The 23,777-nt window shown below is 39.0% G+C and overlaps 1 protein-coding gene across 3 annotated transcripts in view; it reads right to left on the bottom strand.

The window, feature by feature from the left end:
* Nucleotides 1-21,255: 21,255 nt before the first annotated feature.
* Nucleotides 21,256-23,777, bottom strand: part of CD96 (CD96 molecule) — an 84,845-nt gene continuing 82,323 nt past the window's right edge. For 2 of the 3 annotated variants that reach the window (XM_045185880.3, XM_045185879.3), the window contains one exon: nt 21,256-23,287. In XM_045185880.3, the coding sequence (XP_045041815.2) occupies nt 23,179-23,287 (109 nt within the window). In that variant the 3' untranslated portion in view covers nt 21,256-23,178. The remainder of the gene's footprint in view (nt 23,288-23,777) is intronic. The other variant, XM_045185878.3, reaches the window with a different exon arrangement.

The raw sequence follows: 23,777 nt of genomic DNA, 5'->3' as shown, positions 1-23,777 counted from the left end.
AAACTTACAGAGAGAGGAGCAAGCCACACTGTTCCCTCTCAGACCCCTCCCATACACATAGCGTCACAACCCAGTGACAAGGGTTGCCCCACCCTAGTGAACACCTAAGGCTCCGCCCCTTACTACATAGCAGGCACACTGAGACAAAAAAAAAAAAAAAAAAAAAAAGCCCAAATGAAAGAACAGATCAAAGCTCCAGAAAAAATACAACTAAGCAACAAAGAGATAGCAAATCTCTCAGATGCACAGTTCAAAACACTGGTAATCAGGCTGCTCACAGAATTGGTTGAATATGGTTGCAAGTTAGATGAAAAAATGAAGACTATGGTAAGTGAAATAAAGGAAAATGTACAGGGAACCAACAGTGATGGGAAGGAAATCAGGACTCAAATCAACGGTATGCCCCAGAAGGAAGAAACATTCAACCAGAAGAGAATGGAGAAACAAGAATTTAAAAAAATGAGGAGAGACTTAGGAAACTCCAGGTCATCTTTAAACATTCCAACATCTGAATCTTAGGGGTGCCAGAAGGAGAAGAGGAAGAGCAAGAAATTGAAAACTTATTTGAACAAATAATGAAGGAGAACTTCCCCAATCTGTCAAAGGAAATAGACTTCTAGGAAGTCCAGGAAGCTCAGAGAGTCCCAAAGAAGTTGGGCCCAAGGAGGAACACACCAAGGCACATCATAATTACATTAGCCAAGATGAAAGATAAGGAGAGAATCTTTAAAGCAGCAAGAGAAAAGGAGACAGTTACTTATAAAGGAGTGCCCATAAGACTCAGCTGATTTCTCAGAAGAAACCTTGCAGGCAAGAAGGGGCTGGAAAGGAGTGTTCCAAGTCATGAAAGGCAAGGACCTACATCCAAGATTACTGTATCCAGCAAAGCTACCATTTAGAATGAAAGGGCAGATAAATGCTTCCCAGATAAGGTCAAGTTAAAGGAGTTCATCATCACCAAGCCCTTATTATATGAAATGTTAAAGGGACTTATCTAAGAAAAAGAAGATAAAAAATATGAACAGTAAAATGACAACAAACTCACAGTCATTAACAACCAAACCTAAAACAAAAACAAAAACAAACTAAGCCAACAACTAGAACAGGAACAGAACCACAGAATGGAGATCACATGGAAGGTTATCAGTGGGGGAGTGGGAGGGGGAGAGAGGGGGAAAGGTACAGAGAATAAGTAGCATAAATGATAGGTGGAAAGTAGACAGCGGGAGGGTAAGAATAATATAGGAAAGGTAGAAGCCAAAGAACTTATATGTATGACCCATGGACATGAACTATAGGGGGGGAATGAGGATGGGAGGGGGTGGGCAGGACGTAGTGGAGTGAAGGGGGGGAAAAAGGACAACTGTAACAGCATAATCAATAACTATATTAAAAAAAGAAATCTTGCAAATGGAACCACAGAATCTAGTATAGTACAGGACATGTGGCAGGTGCTCAATAACTGTTTGTTAGGAGGAGGGAGATGCTTGGTAAACATGCTCTGCTGGGTTCTAAGTAGTACATTAGAAGAGTGCTTTTCACACCTTAAGTGCAAATCAATCAAATCAATTGTGATTGAATTGGTCTGAGATGGCACGAAAGTCTGCATTTCTAGCAAGCTTCTGGCCTTGCTGATGCTGAGGCTGCTGGTTCAGACCACACTTTGAGAACAGGGCCTCAGAAAGCAGGCTCATGTATGAAGGGTTGGACTCTGTAACTGCTTTTTCTCTCTTTTCCAAGGTTGCATAATATTTTATGTCACTTTTATAATTAAAAAATTTTGTATGAAAAATTCTAGCAAAGAATCTCTAAGTATTAGGAAATAATGTTTTCTGTCATAAAATGTGATAGAAACTAAATTATCGGTGGGATTTTTATACTATGTCATAGATATTTAGGGAAGAAATAATTCTAAAATAAAAATCAATATTTAGAATTTGATAATATTGTCTTGTATACTATATTATGACTTATCAAAGGAAGAGAGGACTAAATAGAAGTATTGAAATCTTAAAGCAAGTCATTTATAACTAATAATTACAACCAAATGGGGTAGTTATTATTTAAAGATCATTCTGGTAAGTACTAGAAATAGAAGAAAGGTTAAATAAAAGTTGGTATTTAATGAACCTTAGATAATATATAATCCAGAAAAAAATTGCAAATTGTAATGGGCAACTGAGTGAAGGGGTAATAGAGGTACATGTGGAGGCCAATGAAGAGACATACATTTTGGTGGTGGAGGGGCCAACAAAGCATTAGTAGAGGAGCTGACATTCAAGCCACGTCTGGAAAACTTTCTGCAAATGGCAAATGAGAGCAGGGTTCTGGAGTGGGAAAGAGATTTGTAGCTGAGAAAAGATAAGCAAAGCTATGGCAAGAATGGGAATGTGAAAAACAGCACCTGGAATAAGTGGGAAATATAACTGATTTGTTCTCATTGGGCCCAGGTAAGAGCCCAGTGAGTGAGTTAGGTACTATTCCTATCATAATTTTACAAAGGACACTGAAGCTTTGGGTCTCCATAACTCTGCCCCAGATTCCACAGCTAGTTAGTGGCAGAGATGTGACCACAAATCTCTTCATCACTGTGCCAGTGGCTTCCCGTTATATGTTACACAGTATTATTGTAAACTTCGTAAGACTGTGCCCGAAGTATTTAAAGAGTTCAATTTTTTTTTCCTGTGGACAAAGATGGGTCATTGTAGGTTTTTGAGAAGGGGAATAAAATGATTTACATTGTACCTCAGGAAGATAACCCTGGCATGCTGAAGAATGGCTGGAGAAATACCATCTTTTAGGTAAGTCGCTGAAACAAGGGAGAGGTGAGAAAGCCAGCTGGAGGCCTGACACACAGAAACCAAATGCATGGCCTTTCCTAACTGGGGAGCTCACCTCCTCATCCCCACTCCTCATCTCCAAGGACCCATAACTCTATAGCCTTGGTGGGCAGCCTAACTGCCTCCAAAATTATTTTTCATGGCTTGAAAGTCTCATCAATTTGGTCATTCATTTACTTACATAGTTACTTACATAGAACCCAATACTTTTATATAAATACATCTACAACTTTTTGTTTCCTTTTCTAGAATTTTTTCTCCATTATTTGATCAAAGGTCCCGCTGACTTGTTAAAGAGTTTACAGCAAGTTTTGTTCTCTCTTGGAGGCTACATTATATTTTGAAAGTGTCTTGGATGGTTCATTTTCTTTGGAATCTTGTCACAAATGAATAGTGACTGTCCCACAGTACGCATCTAAACAACTTACTGTTTGGTCATGTCTGGTTGGCAGGGCAAGGTGACCTGGATTTTACCTGATTAAAGGGAACCTAAAAGTCTCAGAGGAAATATATTGACTTAATGAGACTGTGGCTGGGGCTGTCTCTGGCCCCCTCATCTAATACTCAGTTCTGCCTTTCCTCCCAGTCTCTGTGCTAGAGGGGAAAGAAATAGACCTCAGAGAGAATCAGGACCCAGGCATGTTTGGTCCAGGGACATTGCCTAAAGGTGAGTGTGGTTATGTGCTGCTTGACATTCCACAGGGATGTGTCATTCACATTTTTTTTCCTGGCTAGAGGGTATAGGGAGGGTGAGGGACTGAAATTAGAAGCTAGGTAAATTAAAGTCAGGCTGGAGTATAAGGCCATTTTGTTTTGTGCCTCATATCAGCAGAGTTTATTTATCCCATCATCCCCTACCTCATTTCTGCAGTTCAAGTAAAAAAACAAACAACTATGCGCTAAGGATCAGAGTAGAATGAAGAAATGTCACCAGCATGGGTGGGGCTGGGGACACGATGACAGTGGCAACAATTACCTCCAGGAAGAGTCACATCATTGCAGCAACATTCAGGAGCCTCCAAGGAAAAGGAGATAGGGAAGCACACTGACTCATGCTTCAGACATTCCTCAGACATTCCTGACATCAAGCCGGAGTCAGGAGCTGGGAATCCAGTCATTGTGTTGAATAGAGCTAGAGCCAAAGAATCGTGACCCATTCCCTGATTATACTCGGGTTAGTGTCTCTGAGAAACTGTGAGCGAGCAAGCCGCAGCAACTTAAGCGGAGTCAGCATATGGGTGTCACCACCTGCCCACCTGGTCTTTGTGGCCCACAACGAGGATTCTGTAAGGAGACAAGTAAATGGCAGCAGTAACTGGCCATGAAACCGTCTCTCCCAGATTTGAAAGCTTGATGTTTCGGAAGATCTTGAGAATCTCTCTACCTTTCATATTTATTGAACATCAGTTTTTTTCCAGTATATTTTAAGAAAAATTTCCTTTAACAACAACAACAACATGTTACTATAATAGTTTTGAGAGGAACTGTGACGAGTGATGACTGTAAAGTTAGTTTAATATGCATTTACAGTCATATGCTGCTTAATGACCGAATAGTCCTGAGATGGGCAATTTTGTCGTTCTGTGAACGCCAGAAAGTGCACTTACACAAAACTAGTTGGTTTAGCCTACTAGACACCGAGGCCATATTCCATAGCCTGTCGCTTCCAGGCTACAAGCCTGTGCAGCCTATTACTGGACTAAATACTGTGGGCCGTTGTAACACCATGGTAAGTATTTATGTAATTGATCATAAGGAAGCTATAGTAAGAAAAAAAAATAATACACCTGTACAGGGCACTTACCATGAGTGGAGCTTGCAAGACTGGAAGTGACTCTGGGCTGAGTCAGTGAACGAGTGCTGAGTGAATGTGCAGATCAAGGCCATTGCCGTACACTGCTGTAGACTCTATAAACACTTTACACTTAGGCCACACTAAATTTCTAAAACAACACAAGATTAAATCAATCACCAGACAAAAACAGGCAATCAAGAGATATGACAAATGTTATGTATGAGGCTGCTGCTGGCATAACAACATACTGTTTTACAGCAAACATTTGTATATAACTAGAAAGAACATGTTCTGTTGTATAATATCAATAAAAACATAGTACAGTAAGTGCCTAAGTCAATAACATAGTCAGTTACCACCTTTGTTAAGTATTATGTGCTGTTCATAATTGTATGTGCTCTACTTTTACATGACTGGCGGCTCGGTGGCGGCTTGTTTACACCAGCGCCACCACAAGCACGTGAGTAACGCATTGTACGATGATGTTATGACGGCTCTGATGTCACTAAGTGATAGGGATTTTTCAGCTCCATTATAATCTTATGGGACCACCATCCCTCACACATGTGGTCTTTCATTGCCCTGAATGTCACTGTGCAGCACAGGACTGTATTCCTTTTACCACACAACATATCTGTACCCTCTGCCATTCTCCCTACCCATCCACCCCTATTGCCAAAGTAAGTAATTGAGAGAATATAAAGGCCTTCAAGCTTTTATTTTCAGCTAGTTAGCTAGTTACTTGCAATGTACCTGATTTAATATGTTATGGAGCCATCTTCTGGTACTAAAGGCACACTTCATGCACACGGTAAATTTCCTTTCAATTTCAGCCATCCTAAAACTGTCTGCACATCACCAGCACCAGCAGGAACAACTGGGAGTTAATGCAAAAATACAGCTTCTGCCAAATAAGATCCTCTGAGGAAGACACCCTTTTTCCTTCCTCTTAAATAATTCCTTCCTTTTAAATAATCCCCAGATAATTTTTATGCCCAAATGCTTTAGATCAAGACTTTGAAGTGTCAAACCATTTCTCTTAAAAACACACACACACATACACACTCACACACACAAAAACATTAGAATAGGGAGAATGACAGAATAACCAATTTTTATCCACATTGTATATAATTTTATGTTATCAGAGAAGAGTATCTTGGCTCAACTGGCAGGAAAACCAACTGTTCCCCCTCCGTATTCCACCTCAGGTTTCCTGGAATTATGAGAATGACATCAGCTACTTGGCGAACTTAGGCCTACTAGTGTATATATTAGTAACCACTTGACTGTCAGTCATAATCAGAATGCCCTCTGCACATTTGTTATTCATCTATCAAATTCAATCTTAAAATACATTTTTTTAATGACCTGATTTTGCATTTAGGCTTGTTGACATCAGTTGGAAATAGCATGCTATCACATCACCAAAGGGGTAAACATCAGTGAAACTGAGAGCAGATATTATCATTTTCCCCAGCCTTATTATTAAAATTGCAAGTTTGTGCAATAGTTTTCACCAAAAAAGATAATTCTTTTTAAAAAACATTTAAAATATTATTTTAAATAATATTTATTTATTTTTAAATAAATTTCAATGTAAATAATAAAAATAATTTACATTGCATTTATTGAATAAACTGTCTTTAGCTCATTGTATGTGCTTACTTCCTCTGTCAAATGTTAATTGACTATAAAGGTGTGGGTCTATTTCTGGGCTCTCTATTCTATTCCATTGATCTATGTGCCTGCTTTTATATCAGCGCCATGCTGCTTTGATTACTATGGCTGTACAGCATAGTTTGATATTAAGTAGTGTGATTCCTCCAACATTGTTCTTGTTTCTCAGTATTGCTGTTGCTGTGTGGGGCCATTTTTGGTTCCATGTAAATTTTTGAAGTGTTTGTTCTAGTTCTATGAAATATGTCATTGGAATCTTGAGAGAAATTGCATTGAATCTACAGATGGCTTTGGGTAGTGTGGGCATTTTAATGATGTTAGTTCTTCCTATCCATGAACACGGTGTGTGCTCCCACTTATTTGTATCTTCCTCAGTTTTTTTCTTCAGTGTCTTGTAATTTTCCAAGCACAGTCTTTTTACATCCTTTTTTTAGGTTTATTCTTAAGCATTTTATTCTTTTTGAAGCAATTGTGAGTGGAATTATTTTTTTAATTTCCCTTTCTATTAGTTTATTATTGGTATATAAAAATACAACTGATTTTTGGACATTTTGTATCCTGCTACTTTGCTGAATTCATTTATCAGTTCTCGTAGTTTCTTGGTGGAATCTTTGAGGTTTTCTATGTACAATATCATGTCATCTGCAAATAATGACAGTTTTACTTCTTCCTTTCCAATTTTGATGGATTTTATCTCTTCTTCTTGTTTGATTGCTATGGCTGTGATGTCCAGTACTATGTTGAATAAGTGAGGTGAAAGCGGACATCCCTGTCTTGCTCCTGCTCTTAGGGGGAATGCCTGTAGTTTTTGCCCATTGAGTGTGATGTTGGCAGTGGGTTTGTCATACATGACTTTTAGGTATGTTCCCTCTAGTCACACTTTGCTGAGATTTTGTTGTCATAAATGGGTGCTGGATTTATCAAATGTTTTTTTCTGCATCTATTGATATGATCATGTGGCTTTTATCCTTCATTTTGTTTATGTGGTGAATCACATTTATTCATTTGCAAATTTAGTACCAACCTTGCATTCCTGGAATAAATCCCACTTGATCGTGATATACAATCTTTTTGATGCGTTGCTGTATTCGGTTTGCTAATACTTTGTGAAGAACTTTAGTGTCTATGTTCATCAGGGATATTGGCCTATAATTTTCTTTCTTTGCAGTATCTTTATCTGGTTTTGAAATTAGGGTAATTCTGGCCTTGTTAACTGAGTTTGGGAGACTTCCCTCCTCTCGAATATTTTGAAATAGTTTGAGAAGGAGAAGTGTTACTTCTTCTTGGGATGTTTGGTAAAATTCCACGTGAAACCATCTGGTCAGGGCTTTTCTTTTTTGGGAGTTGTTTTGATTACTGCTTCAATGTCACTAGGTGTCTAGTGACATTCTCTGAATGTGACTGTCTATTCAGATTCTCTGATTCTTCCTAATTTAGTTTGGAAGATTGTATGTTTCTCAGGATTTATCCATTTTGTTCACATTGTTCAGTTTGTTGGCATGTAGATAGTTGTTCATAATATTTTCTTACAATACTTTCTATTTCTTCGGTGTCAGTTGTTACTTCTCCTCATTCATTTCTGATTTTATTTATTTGGGTCCTTTCTCTTTTTTTCCTGATGAGTGTGGGTGAAGTTTTGTCAATCTTGTTTATCTTTTAAAATAAACAGCTCTTGGATTCATTGATCTTTTGTATCATTTTTTTAGACTCTATTTTACTTATTTCTTCTGTGATCTTTATTATTTTATTCCTTCTACTCACTTTGGGCTTCATTTGTTTTTCTTTCTCAAGTTCCTTGAAGTGTGAAGTTAGATCGTTTATTTGAGCCTTTTCTTTCTTTCTTTCTTTCTTTCTTTCTTTCTTTCTTTCTTTCTTTCTTTCTTTCTTTCTTTCTTTCTTTCTTTCTTTCTCCTTCCTTCGTTCCTTCGTTCCTTCGTTCCTTCGTTCCTTCCTTTCTTCCTTCCTTCCCTTCTTTCCTTCTTCTTTCCTTCTTTTCGTTCTTTCTTTCAAAAGGCATTTAACACCATGAATTTCCCTCTTAGGATTGCTTTCCCTGTGTACCACAAGTTTTGGATTTTTGTGTCCTCATTTCATTTGTTTCAAGGTATTTTTTGATTTCTTCCTTGATCTTGTTGTTGACCCATTCATTGTTGAATAACATGATTTTTAGCTTCCATGTTTTTGTGTATTTTTCAGTGTTATTCCTGTGATTGATTTCGAGTTTTATAGTGTTTTGATCAGAGAAGATGCTTGATATGATTTCAATCTTCTTAAATTTATTGAGACTTTTTTGTGTCCTAACATGAGGTCTATCCTAGAAAACATTCCATGTGCACTTGAAAAGTATGTATATCCTGCTGGTTTGGGGTGAAATACTCTGAAGATATCAATTAAATCCATTTGATCTAGTGTGTCGTTTAAGGCTGCTGTCTCCTTGTTGATTTTCTGCATGAGGATCTATCCATTAAAATCAATGGGGTGTTAAAATCCCCAACTGTGACTGTATTTCTGTAGATCTCTCTCTTTATGTCCATCATGATTTCCTTTACATATTTAGGTGCTTCTATGTTGAGTGTGTAAAGGTTTATACTAGATTTATATCCTCTTGTTGGATTGTTCCCTTTATCATTATGTGGTGTCCTTTATTGTCTCTTCCTATAGCACTTATTTTAAAGTCTATTCTGTAAGATATAAGTACTTCTTCTCTAGCTTTTCTTTTCTTTTCCATTTGCATGAAATAAATCCTTTTCCATCCCTTTACATTTAGTCTGTGTGTATCTTTCAATCTGAGATGGGTCTCTTGGAGACATATGTGTCTTGTTTTCTTATCCATTCAGCTACCCTATGTCTTTTGGTTGGAGCATTTAAGCCATTTACATTTAAGGTGATTATTGATAGATACATATCTGGTGCCATTTTATTGTTAGACTATTTTCTTCTGTTTTTTAAAATTTTATTTCTGTTTTTCCTCTTCTTAAAGCAAGCCCTTTATCATTTGTTGCAGTACTGGTTTGGTGTTAAAATACTCCTTTAGCTTTCTATTATCTGGCAAGCTCCTTATTTTGCCTTTGATTTTAAATGATACCCTTGTTGTGTAAAGTAACTTTGGTTGTAGGTTCTTGTTTTTCATCACTTTGAATATTTCATGCCAATCCCTTCTGGCCTGAAATGTTTCTGTTAAGAAATCAGGTGATAGTCTAATTAGTGCTCCCTTGTAGGTAACTACTTGCTTTTCTCGTGTGGCTTTTAGGATTCTCTACTTCTCTTTAAGCTTTGACATTTTAATTATGATGTGTCTCAGTGTAGGCCTCTTTGGGTACAACTTGTTTTGGACTTTCTGTGCTTCCTGGACTTATGTGTCCTTTTCCTTCACCAGATCAGGGAAGTTTTCAGTCATTGTTTCTTCAAATAAGTTTTCAATCCCTTGCTTGCTCTCTTCCCCTTCTGGTATTCCCATGATGCAGATGTTGTTTCACTTCATGAAAAAAAGTGTCTTAAGCTCTCCTCATTTTTTAAAAATCTTTTTTCTTTTTGCTGCTCTGCTAGGTGTTTTTTATCTACTTTGTCTTCTAATCGCTGATTTGATACTCTGCTTCATGTAAACTTTTTTTTATTCCTTCCAGTGTATGATTTATTTCAGATATCGAATTCTTTATTTCTGATTGGTCCTTTATTTTATGGTTTCAATGTCTTTTTCATGATGTTGAGTATCCTTATAATCATTACTCTAAGCTGTCTAATAAATTGCTTGCCTCCATTTCTTCCAGTTCTCTGGAGAATTCTCTTGTTCTTTTATTTGGGGTTTGTTTATTTGTCTTGCCATTTTGGCTGCTTCTTTGTATTTTCCCCACCTTAGTTGTTAAACTAATCAGTAGTACAGCCTTAAGCTGTAATCAGCAGCCAGGCTTAAGTACCAGCAAGTAGGGCAGAGTAATTCCTGCAGAGGAGGCTACTGCTTCCCCTCAGGCTGACGCCACTTGGCATCAGTGCTCTGCCTGAGAAAGATGGCTCCTGAGGTATGGGGAATGACTTAGCACAGGGATCCTGGTAGCTGTTCCCTTCAGTTCTTTCTCCAGAGCCACTAGCCTCAGACTCTCCTCAGTTGTGTCTAATCCACTATGCCCTCCTTCTCCCAGAGTCCAGGGTAAGTGACTACAAATGAAATTTTGTCTCTTAGCCCTTTAAGAGGCTCTTTGTGTGTCCAGCTATTTCTCATTGGTAGACAGAAACCACACTGTTTTTCACAGCTGGATGTAATTCTGGTTCCTTCCTGGCTCTGGTGCTTTAGCCTGGGGAGCACACTCCTCATGGGGAACATCCCAGCCACTGAAATATTCCTCCATAACTTCAGCTGCTACCTGTGTGAACCCAGCCAGCCATCTTGTGTCTCCTCCTTACTCCCTACCAGTCATGTTGTGGTGAAGTTGTCCTTTTGTCTGTCCTTGGTTATAAGGCTTCTTTCCATCTAGTGTTCAGTTGGTTATTCAGGATGACCAGCTTTCTCTACAATTTAGTTGTCATTACACATTGGTCCTGGGTGGTGGTTAATGTAGTTACCACTTACTTCTCCACTTTCTTGAATCTCCCTGTATTTTGGCCTTTTGATGAGTTAGTTTCAAATGATTCTGGTCTGCTTAAGTCTTTGCAGCTAGTTCCCCAACTCAACACATGTCTTGCTCCACCCCTCCTAGACTGCTGAAATGGTCACGGAGGAAGTCATAGTTTGCCTTAACAATCTATCTGTGCCCACAGCTTCTGCTTCCTTTTAGTAGCAGAAATAAAAGAGAAAGTAAAGTTTATCTCATATATCTTTCTCTTTCAGTAAAGAGTAAAGAAGTATGTTGTAGAAGTTAGGCAAAACTATGTAGTAGGGGAAGAAGTGAGTCCCTATGACTGGAAGCATCCATGCCAAGTTTGGCAAAAATAAGACAGTAACTGTGTATAAAGGATTGAAGCATTTGATGGAAGATTGAACTAGATAGGCTTTGGAGGTCACTCCAAACATATATTTTTCTCTCTCCTTCAGCTGTAGAACTGTGTTTACACAGTTAAGCCTTTCCTGTTTATTACCTTTCCTTATGCAAATCTTTGACTTCTTTTGCTGGAACTTGGACTACTGGAACACTGTGTGTATAAATATGGACCTGATATCCTAAAATAATGCTGCTGCCAGCAAAAGTTTGAGATGGTGGCTTTTAGAGTAGTTTTCTAATAAAGCTTTTATATTGGTCACACACTCTAATCCCTGGGGCAGTTCAGATTTTTCTCTAATCCATTCACATTTTCAGAACCAAGGATGAGATGCTCTGACCTCAGGAAGCCAGCCTCAGAAAACAGTAAAGTTCTCAGAGTGAGGAGTAGGAATGGCCTGCATGTTAGTTGCCTTTCTATGCCTCCAACCCCTTCACAGTGGTAGCACAGGTGTGTGTGCATTCCTAGGGCAGAACTTGTCAAGTCTTCTACCTGAGATATCCTAACCATGGACACTGCCCAGGGCCCCACATGGCAGGCGCTAATCATGGCATTGCTTTTAAGATGCATGATTTGTTTTCTCAAAATATCTCTCTCTCTCTACATATATATATATATTAATTATAATATATATATATATTAAACTTTTGTTATAGGACAAAATTTATATAAAACAAAATTTGAATGACTTTGTAATATATATGATTTCACTTGAATAAAATTGAGTTTCTAGATGTATTTCGTTTATTCTGTGGCTGTTAGTCCTTCTTGGAGCACATCCATATCCCTGGGTAGTCATGCTCCTCAATATGCAAGTTTTAGGTGTGAGGGAAAGGCATCAAGAATCCAGTGAGACACAGTTAACCTCTCATGGTTCACTCATTCTCTGACCCAGTTTAGCAAGGAAGAAGACTGCAGGTGGATTTGGGTTTGTGTCTTTTTGTCTAAACCTCAGGCAACATGGGGAAATAGCAGGTTGAGAATCATGGATATGGGCTAAATTTCTCTTGCCATCAGAGACATGTCTATGTTCTTAAAGACAGTAGAAGACCAAAGACTTCTTACCTAAGACTTAACTCTTTTCTCTTGACTCTATCGGGAAAAACTTCACTTGTGCCTGTCTTACTACCAAATGTAAAATAGCATAGCCTGACCAATTTTCAAGGAGGCAGAAGACAGAGGCCTCTGTCATAGGTCTAGAACAGACATGACAATCCTTTGACCTGTTGATACTTGTTTTTACTCTCAGTTTTATTTTTTTATTTTTTTTAATTCAGTTACAATTGTCTTCATTTTCTCCCCATCCCTCCACCCCACCCCAGCCAGTCCCACTTCCCTCCCCCACCTCTACCCTCCTCCTTGATTTTGTCCTTGTGTCCTTTATAGTAGCTCGGTTTTAGACCACAGTTCCTCACCTGGCTAACTAGTGTTTTTTTTCCTCTCCAGCTTTATTGAGATATAATTGACATATACCATTGTATCAGTTAAAGGAATATATAGGATGATTTGGTACACATATATATTAGGAAATGTTTATCATAATAAGGTTAATCAACACACCTTTCACTTCATATAATGATCATTTTTGTTGTTATTGTGTGAATACCTTAAGATCTATTCTTTCAGCAACTTCCAACTATACAATACAGTCCTGTTTACTACAGTCACCATGCTGTAAGACCCCAGATCTTACTCCTCTTAGAAGTTTGTAGCCTTTCACCAACATCTCCCCACTCCCCCATTCCCCAGGGTGTTTGTGTTGGCTTCTTTTTTCTTTACTGATTCTCTGGATCTGGTTTTTACTCTGCATCAGTGGATACTGCCTGATTCTACCAATGGGAGTGAAATGTTAAAACTGAGCTAGAGGACTGTTCCATCTAAGGCATCTGCCAAACCACCCCAATTTAGGTCCTAATCTCTCCTAGCTTGACTGACCTAATAAGAACAATGTGAAGAATATAGATGTGAAATGGATGTATAGGTCTGTGCCATGGACTAAGTCAAAAAAAGCTCAGCTTGTCATATTGAGTGAGAGACCATCACCTATTTTTAGCTAAATTCTCTTTTCCACAAGGCATTTTTCTTTCTCCTATTCACTCACTTGCCATCATTTGTCATTGGTGACACCTGTCACTCAATACTTAACTGAGCACTAACTTGTCCCAGGACTCACTCTCCCTCTAGGAGTGCGGACATGTGCAAAGCAACCTCATGCTCTTGAGGACATTCTAGTCCAACAGAGGAGTTCAGGGCCTGAATGTGCTTAACCGGCCATGACACTGTAAGTTTTGATTTGAATATTATACCAAAGCAACAACAGCAAACTAAGAAGTTTGGTTTCAGTAAAATAGAGTGCACCTTCAAATTAAGGATTTGTTGAACAAATACGTATTGGTCATCCTTTACCAATAATTTGAAGAGTGCTGCATGAAGTTCTGTAGGATAAGAAGGGGCCGTGATTGCTGAGCCTTCAGCCTTAGGGTAGAGAAGAGATCAGTAGGAATTTGGGAGGGAGCCGCGCCCACAACTGCCCTCCTCCCACCCACCATGTGAGATCTGGCTGCAGGGACTGCTGTGGACCTCACACCGTCTCTGTGGTTTCTAATACTGTGGGATAGAACAAAAAACACTGCCCAAGGGTGTGAGGAGGAACTGAAGTCTTCTCAAGGTAAAGTCTGGAGAGACACAGCTGAGTCTCCTTTGATATGAAATGGTTTAATGGTGGAGGAAAAGCTTGCCCTGGAGTCCTGGGAAAATCAAAGGGCTCTATTCATTTCCTTAAGAAAGAAAAATTGATTGAAATTTTGGTGGCTCCCAGCCAGTACCTAAGGCAGAATAAGACCCAGAAATGAAACAAAAATAGAACACTTGCAGGATGAATTATCATTTATTTTCTTCTGAACTTTTAGATTAAGTAACATCCAGAGTCTAGAGAAAGAAAACACCCTTAAATTAACAGATCGGCACACCCTGTCGTACTGTTTAAGTGGTGCAATACTTAAAAAAATAGGTTGGTTCTGAGTCAAATTTAGTGTTAGTTATTAGTGGCTTACTTAAGTACTTATTAAACTTTCTATTTGGAAGTAATTTCAAACTTTAAAGAAGGTTGCAAAAATAAAAACAGTAAAACACTCCCCACACATTCCCTTTACCTAGATTCAACTAGTGTTCAGATTTTTATCGTCTGCTTTTCTGTCTTTCTCTGTGTGTATGAACTTATGCATGTTGCATTCATGCATGTATGTGTTACATATACATGCACACATACCCATTTGAGAGTAAGTTACATACATCATGGCCGTTTACCATTAACAACTTCAGTAAGAATAGAAATATTTTCTTACATAAATACAGCAGAGGTATCAATACATTTTATCTAGCCTCTACCCATATTCCAATTGTGTTAGCTGATCTGACAAATGTTAGATATAGCTTGTCAGATTCCGTTTATAGTGGTTTTTTTTTCCTGCAATAAAGGATCCAATCTAGAATTAAATATTGTAATTAATTGTCATGTCTTTTTCGCTTCCTTTAATCTGGGGAATGTTTTTAGAGCTTCTTTGCCTTTTAGACATTTCTTATTTTGTGTTTTTTTATGTTATTTTGTGATTGGATTTGGTTTATTCATTCTAAGCCTTAATATTTCACAGGTGATATTGTTACCTTCCAAGGTGTCACATACAGAGGAGCATGGTGTCTGTCTGTCCCTCACTGGTGATGTTAATTTTGATCAGTTCATCAAGTTGTTGTCTAATTTCTCCACTGCATAATTACTATTCTTTTTTCCTCTATTATGACTAATAAGCATACTTCAGGGTGACTTTTAAAGACCATGTAAATATCCTGATTGTCATCAAAATTTCCTCTTTCATTTAATATCTATTCATGCATCTAGATTGATTCAATCTTTACTATGATGACTACAAAATAGTAACTTTCTAACTCAAGCAGTTATTCCATATTTACCAGCTGGATCTACTATAGGCAAGAGCCTTCTCTTATTCCTGTCACTCCTGCCTTTCCTTTTCCTTCCTCCCTCCCTCCCTCCCTCCCTTCCTTCCTTCCTTTCTTCCTTCCTCTCTCTCTCTCCACCTACCTGTATATCATCTCTTCAATTCCCACTTTTATTCAATGGTTTCTAATTCATTAGCATATTTAATTTTATTGGTGTTCCAATTGTCTTAGATTTAACCCATAGGAGTCCCTCAAGATAGCTCCTGAGTCCTTTTGACATACCCCTAGCATTTTTTGGGGAATTCATTCTTTTTTTTTGATATAAGAAGATACTCCAATCTTATAGCTATTTTGCTCTTAATCAGACATTTGTTGAAAATCTCTGATTTCTTTCAGCAGGAAATGATATTAGAGTCCAAGGTCTGAGTGCCAGTGTTGCTTATTGCTATTGGAATATCTTTGCTTCTTGGTCCTTTCAAGAGACAGAGGTAGGAAAGACAGGCATATATATGAGGAAGGACCCCCCAAATAAAATGGAATTTATTCATGAAAACTTGTGTATTTATTTTTACATGTTTAAAGTTCGGTCACCATCAAAGTACTCGCCATTTGATGCAATACATCTTTTTTTCCCATCGCTCAAAACTGTTTCTGAACTTGTCAATTTTGATGCCTTTTTGTGCTTTTGCTGTTTTTTGTTTCACCTCTTCCACATCGGCAAAATGTTTTCCTTCGAGGACTTTTTTTATCCAGGGAAACAAACAAAAAAAGTTGCTCAGGGAGAGATCAGGTGAATAGGGAGGGTGGGGCATGAGGGTCATGCTATTTTTGGTCAAAAACTGCTGAACACTCAGCTCAGTGTGGGCAGGTGCGCTTGTAAATCACCCATCATGAAATGGGCAAACACATTGCATGAGTCTTCAAAAAAAAAATTCGCTGAAGCAAATTAATAAATTCAAGAAATACAATTGGGCAGCTGATGGTGATTGGGAGAATTGTGTGAGGTCCCAAGGTGCCTACTTTGAAGGGGACTGAGGGGTCATTGCCCTATGTACAATGTTGCTTGTATCTTGTATCTTTTCAATAAATATCTCTATTTTTCATAGCACATGGCTGGATACCTTCTGAGCAGACATATATATGGTTATGTATAGTTATATATACATATAACTACATAGTTATAATATCTATACACTAAATAATAGTATATGTATATACATATGGAGGTATAACTGTTTAAATAGAAATAGATATAGGTATGTACATACATATATACACAAATATGCATACATATACACATATAAAGAAATATTCCATTTTCTCAAGAGGTTCTATTAGGAATGGGTATTGAATTTTACCAAACACTTTCTAAATATCTGTGGAAACTAATCTTACATTTTTCCTCTTGACCCCTATTTATATAGTACATTATATTAACATACTTTCTATTATTGAACCCTCCTTGTATTCCTGGTATAATCCTTAGGTGAGGTTTTCAAGTCCCATCGCTGTGTCTCAGATGTCAGGGTTTCTATTGCATTGCCTCTGCTTCTACCGATGGTCTCTTCTTTGAAGCCATTTAAAACTATTTCTCACACTCTGTCCCTAGAATAATGCCCCCTTATTCTTTTCTCTTTTTTGTACATGCTTTTATTTTCATATGTTTCAGCCTGTACTGTGTTTACTTTTAAATGTCTGTCGCTCCCATTAAACTCTACAGTCACTGAGGGCCTGCAGTGGTTCTTACATATTTTTTATATCAGTTTCTTGAGTGACATCTAAAATCCCTAAACTGGCTATCCAAAAGAGTTACTGAGAGCAGTGCTTGTCATACTTTTCCATTAACTAGCCACAGACATTAGAAGTAATTCCTATTTATAATTATGTTAGATTCAGATCTATCGGGCATCAAAGCATGTTCCTCTGTATCAGTGTATAAGAAAAATGTATAAGAAAAATCCAGTGCAACCCAAACTAGTGGTGCAAAATGGTTCTGTTATTGGTAGTTGGAGGTCTGAGGTTCGAGGACTGAGGGTGTGCAGCTGGTCAAAGAATGCCTTTGGGAACCACCTGATATTGTGGTGAGGACATCAAGTTGGGCAGCATAGCATCAGGCGGCACTTCTGTGACACGTGAGGCCGTGTTGCCTGGCGTAACAGAGCATGTGACTTGTGGACACTCTGCCTGCAACAGGGAGCTGACAGAGCACCAGGAGCACACCCCATGTCTCCAAGATGGCAGTATGGGGAGGCTCTTACACTGAACATGTCCAGGGATAGCAAGATAATTGGTGAGAGGAAAAAGCCCTCCTTCCCCCTTCCAGTACCAGCCTGGGGGTGGCACCAGGGGTGGCAGGCACATGCACCATAGAAGTCAAAATGGTACAGGGAGAGGTGCTAGACCAAAGAGGCCTGTCAGTCTAGCCTGGGGAAAGAAGGGATTGGTTGGGAGGTGGACCCACCTGAAGTGTGCGCAAGTTGGAGGGGTTGATTGGTCATTTTGAGAAAGAACCTGGTCTATCCTGCACCCAAGCTAATACAAACTGAGAGGGAAAAGCAATAAGCTCTTGCTTGGCCCTCTGGTTTGGGACCTGCACTTGCATGGTGTTTTTACCTGTTTTCGCCATGGGCCATGGGTGGCCTTAGCAGCCACATGGCCCATGGCTTCCAGGAAGGAATCTATTTCTCTCTCTCTTGCCAACCTGGCGAAACATGAGCTGGTGCATTCATGTGCTCTCTCCTGGGAGCATGCAGCCTTGTGGACTTTGCAGCTGCATGCCCCGCAGCCTCCAGGAGGGACCCGGAAATGGGCAGCAGCCAGGAACAACCTAAGCTACCTGGATGACCACTTAGCAGCTGCCTGTGGGGCCCAAAGGATGTTACTTTAAAATGGAGCAGGAACACAGGGCACTGGCTGGCTTTGGTTTTGGTCTCACTGAGTACCGTTGGACTTTGTCTGGGTTTTGTGGAAGAAATGAGCTTTCAGACAGGAAGTCTGCCATTCTCCCAGGCTGTGCAGCATCTGAATAAAACTTTTCTTTTTCACCACCAACTGCCTCCCAAATTTGGCTTTTTCTATTTGGTAACAGTTTTACTACATATGGAATTCTCAAATCTCCATTCCTCTTCTCGTTCAGCATTACCAGGTATTTCTGTCTTGAAGAGAGAAAGTGCAGAATAGAGAGGGTAACTCTCATACATGTTTCTCAGGTTTTCAGTTCCACTATCAAATTTCTCCTCACGGTTCATGTAACTGTTGTTCCATCCCCTCCACTTTGCCTTCTCAGCAGTTTTGAGTATTTTCTGACAATAGCTGAATGGCATAATATTGTAATCAGTTTTATTTGATGGTATGACTTTTTTAGACAAAAACAGGAGCACCGTCTGACAGATCTCAGGGCGAATGTGCACGTGTTCCTGGCATTTACCAAGGGTAGCCAGATGCAGCCCTGTCCACGTTCTCTTCTTTATGTTGTGGCCCTGGGTTTGCTACTCTTCCCCTTTATTGTCCTTAGTGTCCCTCCATATAATCACAACCTCACAGAGCCTTTGAGCAAACATGAGGAATCTGAGTGAGCAGACCAGGCAAAGAATATAAAAGAAGTTAGAAGGGTACAGAGATGTTGGTTGGGGAGAAAAGTTCAGATTCTCTTGTTCTCATTCATATGTTAATTTGTACCCAACCAAGGTCAAGACCCATTATAGAAGCACTGAAGAGCATTTAACCGTAATTTCAAAAGTGTTCCCTGGCTCTGACCTTGTCTAATGTCATATTGTCTTGCTTGCTGGTTACATCTTCCGGGCTGCAGTGTGGAGACCTATCAATCCAGGGAAAAAAGCCCCAGTTGCAGGAGCTAGGAAATAAAATGCTCATTCCCACCATCTCACGGTGTGTTTCTGGCTGGAACATCAGCCCATTTCTGCCAGTTAATGTCCTTTCCTCCAATAGTGGGAACTTTCATTCACCACTTCAGCTGTCTCTCTGTTGGATACTCAGGCTTCAACTAGTTGACACAGCAAATACTGCTGTTGTCAAAAATTCAAGCTATGTATGTCATCCCTTGGAGAATAAGGTTTCTGTATTTCTGCAGATTCAACCTTCAAATTCAAGCCAAAGCCACACTCCTAAGTCCGAGTGCCAAGAGGGCTGCCTTCCCGAACCTCTTCTGCTGGGAGCCTCTGAGGCAAAGTCAATTTCATTATCTCTGCCCTTAATCAGTTTCTCTAAACTTTCTTTCCAGCTTCTGACCTTGATTATTTCCTTTTCTCTTTTCTTTTTATAGTCATTTTTTTTCACACGTTCTTGACCATCCTACCCCCAGGGCTCAATTATTTCTACTTTTTCTTTTATTTTCTGTCAACAGTTTTGGGAATATACAACCTGTGTATGAAAAAAAATCAGTATTTACTTAAATGCACACAAAACAGCTCTTATTTGTAGTAGAATGAGATACAAAAGCAATTAAATATCATGATATAATGAAGATTTATCACACTCTGGACTGGAAATCAGAGAGCTGGGTCATCACTTTAGCTCTATCAATTCTAATTAGGGGACCTTGGGCAAATCAATTTCACAGAGACTCTAACTCCTTATTTGTAATGTGATCTGTAATGCACATCCTGGTTAAATGGTTTATAATTTTAAAGATCTATATTGCCAAGTTAATTTGATTAGGCGAACCATATGTTCTTTAGCTGAAACAAAATTTATGCTGAATCAAGAAAAACACTTTTTGACTAAGGCACACACATATTTAATAATTTATTCTAGGCATTTTCACAGGAGCAAAAGTATGCCTACCTCTGGACTTCGGTGTGTAGGTTAACTGTTGCTACAATAATGCTGTGTAACAATCTCACAGTTTCAGTGGCTTATAACAATATTTAATCTATGCACCTTTGAGGTAGACTGGATGCTGGCTGATTTAAATTGAGCATGGCTTGTGTAGTTCTGCTCTTCTCCATGAGACGCTCATCTTCCTGGAGCTAGCAGGCTACTCTGAAAATGTTCTCATGGTAATGGCAGAGATCGAGAGCATGTTCAATCATAGGAACACTGTCCAAACTGTGGGTAGATCATATCCATGATATTCCATTGTCCAAAGCAAATCACACGGCCAAGCCCAAAGCCAAGGGATGCTCATGATGTGGGTGGATAAGAAAGTGAATAGTTCTGAACAATAGTCTAACACTCTGTGGTTTGAAAATGAGTGATGGAAATGCTTATATATGGCTTATTCCCAATGAAAATAAAGGCAGCAATGAAGACATGCAGGAACCTTAAGGATTAGAGTCTACTGTTACTAACTTTTCCTGCTGTGGATCTAATTGAATGCATTTCTAGAGAGAGGAGTTGCTGGCTTGAGACAGACATTATTAACTTACTTGCACACAATTTTAAGTTGCAGGTAAAAATGTCATTGTAGACAAATGAGGGAGGTCAAGATTATAGCACTGCCTGAAAAGCATCGAGAGCTCCTTTAATTTGCAAGTTTGTAAAAAAATTCCTCTGAACCCATGATGGAGTATTCCTCTGTGGGTAAGCACCTGCTCACTCCAATCAAGTTGGAGATGATTTTGCAAATGCTGACCAGGGCTTATTTATAAAAGCAAAAGAATGTTGCTTCAACAAAGAGCTAATGCAAAAACATTGTGAGACACCTGTATATGATAGATTAAAAAATCACATGACTTATGTTGTACTTATGTATGTAAAAGTGTTTATCCCTTTACTGAAATAATCTAAACATCCTTCAGCTCTGCCACTTTTTACTCCAATACCTCCACAATGATTACACAAGCTCCAGATGATTAAGTTGTGTTAAATAAAAATAACTACTCATGAAATAATAGTCATCTATTAAAAAGTGAGTCTATTTGTTTCTTGAGAACTAATGAGAAATTGAGGGTAGTTAAAGCAGGCAGGCAAGCATTAGTTTATTTTTTCCATTTATTGGGCTGTATCAGAAGTACTTATGATCTCACATGGTGTCTATGGGTCAGGAATTCAGAGGAGGCTGAGCTGGATGGTTCCAGATCCCACAAGGTCCCAGTCGAAAGATCAAATGAGGGTATAGTTGTCTGAAGACTTGAGTGGGGCCTGGGGGAGCTGCTTCCAGGATGGCTCACTCACATGGCTGGCTAGATGATGCTTGCTGTTAGCAAGAGACCTCAGTTCTTTGACAGGTGGGCTTCTCAATAGGGCTTCTTAAGTGTCCTCACAGCATAACAACTGGCTTCTTCCAGAACAAGTGGTCAAAAAGAGATCAAAGCAGAAGCTACAATATTTTATGACTAAGTCTTGGAAATCACATTCTGGTCATTTCCACAATATTTTATTGGTTACACCAGGCCTGGGACTTGTATTCACTCACAAGATTGTGTAAGTGTATGAACTTGAGTGTAAATATATCCTTAAATTTTACACCTTTGCTGCCTTGTTTGCCTTAATCTAGTCCTCAGCAGCTGTACGTGTCAGCTGTACTCAGAGCCAGAGGGGACTATAGAAAAAGCAAGGATCATAGGGGACGTCTTGGAGGCTGGCCACCACAAGAGTTAAGCACTGAACCGAGATTCTAATCAATGAGAAGGGACTTCCTCTCGTTTAGCAATCTTCAACTTTGATTGAACACTTGCTCGTCTGAGAGTGCCTATGTCTGGGCCTAACCTGATGGAGATTCTGATTAAATTGATCAGGAGGGACAACCGTGGTATTGAAAAAGTTCTCCCTGTTATTCTCATTTGCAGTCAGGGATAAGTACACTGAACATTAAGTAAAGGTTTCTTTTGAGACTAAAGTTCACACAGAATTTGGTATCAGCAACCTCTGTTCTTCCCCCTGGGGCAGAGGTGTGTGGCAAGGTTTAGAGGAACTAGGGGCCTCAGTAATTTATTCACTCACAGACTGTTGCTGAATCCAGAGCTAGTCAGGCTGATGAGGTTTCTTTCTCTACCACCTATATGCTCTGTTTGAAATGTTTTATAAAAGATTGGTAGGAGTAGGGTTAACTCATCAATGCTAGTCTGTTTTGAGGCTCTTTATTTGTTTCAAGACATATCAGAACAGGCACACTGGATGAGCAGGCAAGTCCCCAGTGAAAAAGAGAATAATGGGAATTAAATGAGTTAGATTAGCGTTAGGCTGTCTGTGTACTTATATAAGAGTACAACAATGGTTTGATACACACACACACACACACACACATACTCGTGCAGAGGTAAACTGAGAATGAGATCACTCTTAGCTCATGTAATTTTAGAAGCCAGTTAAGGGTTGTATCTACTAGGCTACTTGGTTGTTGCTAGTTATCTCTTTGATCCCTCCCCATCCCATGGGGCCGGATCCTGGGCCGATCATAATGGGAAAAAAGGTAAATGAGGATTGGAACCGGGGTTCTTGTGAAGGATATTCTGTTTTCCTCCAGTGAAAATAAACAGCAGAATTTCAATATAAAGACAAATTGCACTTTCCCGTTATTTAGAGCTCTCGCTAGAACTTTATTTTCCTAGGGAATGCAACAGACCTCAGAGATTATCATGTTCTTGGCAAATAGTTTAGAAAGTTGGCAGATGCCCAGAGAGAAAAAGATGTGGTAGGAACATACGCTTGAAACTGTTGTTGTCACTGCAATCAGATAATTAAAATGAAGAATAAAAACACTGCAAGTATTTTTAATGGCAGCAGCCTAATTTGCACTTCTTACATAAGCAAGAACATTCCCACAGATTGCACTGGGTGTCAGCAAACATACCCTCTCGCTCTTCTTTAAAAGCAGCTGAAAGGGGATGAGTTGCTGGGAAAACAGGTCATTCTTTTCTGATACCCAGTTCAGCTGCAGTAGAGGCTCGGTTAGGGGTGAATATTTAATAAAGCAAAATATCGACCTTCTCAATAGGATTCTAGCAGAGTTTCATTGTACGGCAAAGCCTCAAAGAACTAGAGTGTTTCCATCTCGTGACAGGGCAGATCACTTCCAATGGACTCTTGAATGCAAGTGTACTTGATGGGAGGTGGCGGTGGCTTGAAAGGTGGGGGTCTTTCCATGCTAGGAAGAAAACATTGCTCGTTCAATGCTAAGAATGTGAGAGAATGTGAGGGGGTGATATATATATATATATATATTTATATATATATATATCGTATACATATCACATATATGATACATCATACATACCACATACGATATATATTCTTTTAGAGTAGGAAACAGAAGGAAGAAGAGACACGCCTCACTAGCTCTCTCAGAATTTTCTTGGTACAACCTTCTGCTTGTTCGTTTTACCATGACAATATCTTTAATTAATATTTACATGGTAATTTTATAGCTTGCAAAGCATTTTTATCATCACATTACTTAATTTGTATCTAGAGATTGAATATTACTGTCACCATCCCACAAAATGAGGCACAAAGGTTTTAGGCAACTTGCTCTACAGAACCAGACAACAATTCAAGACTTTTAACCAAAACCTATACTCTCCATGGCAACTGCTTCTTGGTAGAAGTGTTTCTCTTATGTGGGTTAAAACATTCCT

This window comes from Desmodus rotundus, chromosome 2 (genome assembly GCF_022682495.2).
Source record: "Desmodus rotundus isolate HL8 chromosome 2, HLdesRot8A.1, whole genome shotgun sequence".
Lineage (NCBI taxonomy): Eukaryota > Metazoa > Chordata > Mammalia > Chiroptera > Phyllostomidae > Desmodus > Desmodus rotundus.
This window is presented reverse-complemented; position numbering and strand designations above follow the sequence as displayed.